We start from the raw sequence: 5,458 nt of genomic DNA, 5'->3' as shown, positions 1-5,458 counted from the left end.
TGTCATACAGTTATATAATTCTTCCGTACTAGATTTAATCATAAAAAATGCTCTTTTTAAACATTTGAATGAGTATTTATTGTATTTGTTTACCTTCCTTGTATGGGAATTAGATTAAGATTTTAATTTGTATTTATTAGAAACCACAAACACTTCCCCGACAAACAAATATTATTTAAATACATTAATGAATCAAAGTGACTGCGCCTTTTTATTATGCACATCATAATTGAATCTGGGACCAGAAGTATGTATATTATCTTTCTATCAAAATTAAAGTTATCAATCTTTCTATCAAAATTAAACATCATATGAAAAAATAAATGAGAAATATATTGGGATAAGTGAATCACTTAAGAAATGTAAGAAAATTGAATTTTGAATTTTCAGTGACATATTTCAACACAAGGCTTCGCGTCAATTTCTTGAAAAGTTTTTTTTTTTAAAATACGGTATAAAGTAGTGTTGTTAAAAACCTGCAATGGTATGATATTGGCATATTTGATGATCAATTTAACGTTAAATACACTTTAACCAGAGGCTTACACTTTCGTGTACATATCAGCAATATTCTGTTGCAGTCACATTCCAGATCTTGCATCACTCCTGGCATTTAGAGTACATTGGTGTCAGCATAAATTGTCGAAAAGTCATTATTGCAATCGCATCTTTTTCCATATCCGTGACTTCAGTTGCATTTCGTGCTCAAGGAAATTCAACAGGCAGCTGATTTGATCGATAGAAGACAATGGTTACATTTATATTCCGTAAGTTAACCTTTTAACCAGTTTGCGTTTTGAATTACAGTATTTTTTTTTACTTCTTTTCCTACGTGGGCATAGCGATGTGAGAATTTTTTTTGGCTTTTAGCAATAATTTATAGCTATTGTCATACCTGGTCTTTGTTAAGCTTTCATTTACGAAAAGTTTACAATCTGAAAATTAAAATGATTAAGGTGTCAAGTTTCGAAAGTTTACAAATGAAAACTGTTCTCGATTGTTGTAAGACGAGTAAATTTCGATTGATACATACACCAAATGAAGGCGACGCATACAAGGAAGGAATGATCGAATGAATAATGTTTCCTACCTATTTACCATGTTAATTGTTTACATGTGTATGACTGATATTTCAGTCATTTAAGTTGACTCAATAGTCACACGCTCTACTGTCTGTGTTGCTGTATAAACACAGACTCAGATTATGTAATACTATTGAGTTTATACGCAGATATTTTATCGGAAAAATGCACATTGCAATTTTATTGCTATTCAAGATATCTACAAGTAAGTAAATTTTATGTATTTACAACTTGTGCAAAATATGCATACATGTATAATAACACTTCAACAATGTTGACAAGTATTGTTGTTTGTCGCGCATGTGTAAGTCATCACACTTTAATAAGTAAATATAATCATTGTCAGTTGGTTACGGACAAATTTACCAAACATACGAAAAAACAATATATGCAAATACCTAGTAATTTTGAATTTTAAAAAACTTTATAATTGTTACTTTACTTGCGTATGTTTTAGTGAATGGGGAATTTAGAGAGCGTAAGCGTATAATAATTCATTATAATAGATAGTTAAAGGTTTCAACGTTTGTTTGAGTTGAAAAGCAATTCTTTGATACCGTGTCATTCATGATTTTATAAAACATTGAGACTATTATATTTCATTTCTAACAGCAGTGACGTAAATGTATGTGTCTTCATGCTGCATTGATTTTTATGCTTGCCATTGTAACTGATTTCAGTAGGAGAGCTGAAATCTGTTTTTACAAATATTCTAATTCATAATAACAGTAAAATATATGATCTGCAAAAATTTAAGATACGACTTATTTATGTTATACAGTAAAACACGGTTATAGCGAACACGCTTATAATGAATTGACGCTTATAGCGAAGTGATTTTCATTCCCTGTGACTATATTACATGTTGTGAACTTGACGGATATAATGAATTATGTTTATAACGAAGCAAAATCACCCGTCCCTGGAACTTCGTTATAAGCGTGTTTTACTGTACATATTACTTTCCAGTAAAGAGGTGCATACTTGTTCTACTGCTAACGCCCCTTATACGACCTAGTTCATCTTTCGTTTGCAGTTGTAAGTTTGTTTAAAATCATTTTGCATATCATGATTAATTTTTTTTATGTTTCACAATAAGTAGTTATTAAACTGGTCTTTTTGTTTACAATTTTTATTGTAAAAAAATGAAACAGCTGTCTGAAATTTTTTTTTAATTGTCACAGATATTTGTTGTGATTGTGATGCAATGGAAAACTTGACAAATACAACATGTACCAATACGACAAAGGTTGTACCAGTAGCAAAACCTGTCACAAATATAGGTAAAAGGGGATATATATCAATAAATATATTTTGTTAATGGTATAATAAAGATGTCTAGAAATTAAAAGTTCGGATTTCTTTTAACTCAATTTTACATGTATATCTATAATTTTAAATAAAATCATGATATTTTGGCTTGTTAACCACTTTAATATACGATATGCAAATGGATTTAAATTAGAACTCGGATTTCAATAGACTTAAATATCACGAATTTATAAACAGTAAGATATTTATTTAAAAAATGGATTAAAACCCTGTTTATATACTTGTAATCCATTAACACTTTGCATTAAATTAAATGAAGACTACTTAAAAGAAATACTTTCTTTTTGATTGAAAAAGTTTTCATTTATCAACAAATACAGCTGTATTTAAATCAAACACTATCTACATTTTATAATCAAGCTTAGCCATAAAAAGTTACACTTTATGCAAGAATTGGCATTTTACCTTGTTTGCAGTTAGAATGCATTTCAAATGGAAATTATAATGCGAATATCTTTTTTGGTGCATCAAAGTCCTTGTGTATTATGTAAATATAAAAGATAAAGATTACATCTGATCAATAAATTTAATATTTGAATACATTTTAATCTGAGCAATATACATCAGCAATGAAATGAATAAAACTCTAAATGTACACCGAAAAATGTTATTCACACAGTTGTCTAAGCAAACACTTGAACAATCTGATTTATCTCTCATTTGTTTATCATTTATAAAAATTGTGATGATCAAGCAAAGGTAGTCTACAGAAACGAACTTTAAAATCAAGTGCTGAATTGAATACGAACTAGAAAACAACTAAAATATCATTGTATCAATGAAAAATGCATACCCTTTATTTTTCATAAAAAACAAGTTTGCTTAATATCTTAATCACCCTCTGATCCATTATTATGCAGGTACAATCATCGGTGCAGCAGGTGGAGGAATGGTGTTTGGATCAGTCGTTACAGTCCTGGTATTTGTGTGTATATGGCGCGCAGTTTGTAAAGAAACGTAAGCCCTAACACAGTTATTCAAAAAGCTAGGTGGACAACCACATCGAAATGTGACTTTTGATCATTTTTCCCGGTCATTCGCTATTCTTATTAATTTAGGAAAGATATTTATCAAATTTGAAAATCTCCCAATATATTTTTAGTAATATATTTTTATTATTTTTAGTGTTCTCCTAGAAAAATTAAATACATGTAACCTTGATCATTCATTCCTTTTACATCAAGCCGTGAAACTGTTCAGGTCATTGAAAATGATGTCTGCTTTAATCTTTACCTTTGGTCGAGAATGTTGGTTCAAGATCAATGCGAATTCTTAACTTATATACAAAATTGGGCGAATTAAGAGCCAGATGTGGTAAAAGGAAGAAAACAGTTGTTACAAAAAACAGTGATGTAAGATAGATATACAAACAGACGGAATGAAAGACAAAATGATGACTATAGGGTCTCTACAGAGCCAGCAACTAAAATTTTGAAACCCTAAAAAATGGTTTTTCTATTATATATACATTCGATATTAATGCTAATATTGTTATGCATCACGATCTTTTAACTGTAAGAAAAACAATCAATCAGCATTGTACAAGATGTGCATGTTTTACTTGAATGAAGATTTTTAAAAAGTAACAATTTGCCGTTGGAAAACTTTTGTATCTTTCCCATTAATGGGCCGATCATTTAAAAATTAATAATCATTGAAAATGTGAGAGTCGTTTCGTGCATATGTAATAACACATTTGCCATGATGAAAAAATATTAACTTCTCAGTATTTCCATGTAAAAAAAAATTAATAGCAACGTTTAAGGACACTTACCTAATTTCCTGTTTGCTGTACTGACCCCCATTTGTCGCACTGAGAAAAAAAAATTGATCTATAAGGAAGACATTTCACATTACATTTGTAAAAATGCGTTTAAAAAGATTTGAGGTCTTCTGTTTTTACAATGTTTAGGTGTTTTATTACTTTCTTTAATTCAAACTCTTTACCAAAAATTGTATGTGTGTTATAATTTCAAAATAAGAATGCGCATCTTGAATGAAAGTTGAGATAATTGTAATAATTTGACTGCTGTGCTATGATATTTCATTTAATTATAAAATCTAACAAATTAAAAAACTATAAATTAAAAACACTTTTTGTACAAAATATGAACTCGATTTGCTTATAATGCAAATAAATAGAACCAAAAACCACACAAAGCAATGTAATATCTTCTTTCAGGAATCGCATGATAACAAACCCGGTATATGATCCTGGTGATGGCACAGTTGAAGAAAACACAAAAGAGCAAAACGGAGAAAACACGACATACAATGAAATAAAAGATATTACAGTAAGAATTTCATGTAATATGTGAAAATTTTAGTACGTTTCCATAACAAAAATATTTTTATTTATATTGCTATGTGTATTTCGAGTATAGATAGGCAAAGAAGGAGAACCAGTAAAACAGCGAGAGCAATCCAGTTCGAGAAAAGATGTGGACAATCAATTTATTGGATTAAACAAGGAAAATAAAAGCGGCAAATACGATCGTTTAGCATTGGTGGTATCCAACAAGATGGACGGTTATGAACCGATGAATGCTCAAAGTGATGATACTGATGACCAGAAAGGTCAAAGTGCAGGTGAATGTGTGAACTCACCGGTAGATGGAAATGAAAAGAGTGATGACTATTATATTGTAGAAAAAATAGCGATAAATGAATAATGCTATATAACAATCTTCATAGCTATGATACACACATAAAAAAAATAGGATGTTAAATTGACTGAATGTGCTAAAATGATTCAAAGGTAAATTTTGGACTTTTTTAAACACAGACTAAATGTATTTGCATAATAGTTTTCATTAATATATTCTACTATTTGATATTGTTTCATCCATCGACTAACTAAAGAATATATATGATATTCGCTATTTTTAAAATGATTCGGATACATTAATTTGTTGCATTATTTTATAAAAGAGATGACATGATGTATGTTTTTCACCTAGTTATTTGATTTATATGCACTCACTGGCTGTATATGACGTCAGAATTGACACTATTTTAATAATTCAATCAAAATCAATCAATAA

At 29.4% G+C, this 5,458-nt stretch overlaps 1 protein-coding gene across 2 annotated transcripts; it reads left to right on the top strand.

Moving 5' to 3' along the window:
* Positions 1 to 675: 675 nt before the first annotated feature.
* Positions 676 to 5,458, top strand: LOC105340162 (uncharacterized). 2 transcript variants are annotated; one of them, XM_034451802.2, is made up of 6 exons: positions 676 to 767; positions 2,052 to 2,120; positions 2,267 to 2,365; positions 3,275 to 3,371; positions 4,597 to 4,708; positions 4,799 to 5,458. In XM_034451802.2, the coding sequence occupies exons 1-6, from the start codon at positions 749 to 751 to the stop codon at positions 5,084 to 5,086; spliced, it is 684 nt and encodes a 227-aa protein (XP_034307693.1). In that variant the 5' UTR covers positions 676 to 748; the 3' UTR covers positions 5,087 to 5,458. The 2 variants fall into 2 exon arrangements, with proteins under 2 accessions (XP_034307693.1, XP_034307692.1); XM_034451801.2 differs by lacking the exon at positions 676 to 767 and adding an exon at positions 871 to 1,287.

The sequence above is a fragment of the Magallana gigas genome, chromosome 4 (genome assembly GCF_963853765.1).
Source record: "Magallana gigas chromosome 4, xbMagGiga1.1, whole genome shotgun sequence".
Classification (NCBI taxonomy): domain Eukaryota; kingdom Metazoa; phylum Mollusca; class Bivalvia; order Ostreida; family Ostreidae; genus Magallana; species Magallana gigas.
Note: the sequence above shows the minus strand (reverse complement) of the source record. Positions and strands in the feature narration are given on the sequence as shown.

Excerpts from the sequence above, each read along its gene's own strand:
- LOC105340162 (XM_034451801.2), top strand. The coding sequence starts at position 1,248 with ATGCACATTGCAATTTTATTGCTATTCAAGATATCTACAA. Across the intron at positions 1,288-2,051 it reads GCTATTCAAGATATCTACAA|TAAAGAGGTGCATACTTGTT; the intron begins GTAAGTAAATTT and ends ATTACTTTCCAG. Across the intron at positions 2,121-2,266 it reads TTCATCTTTCGTTTGCAGTT|ATATTTGTTGTGATTGTGAT; the intron begins GTAAGTTTGTTT and ends TAATTGTCACAG.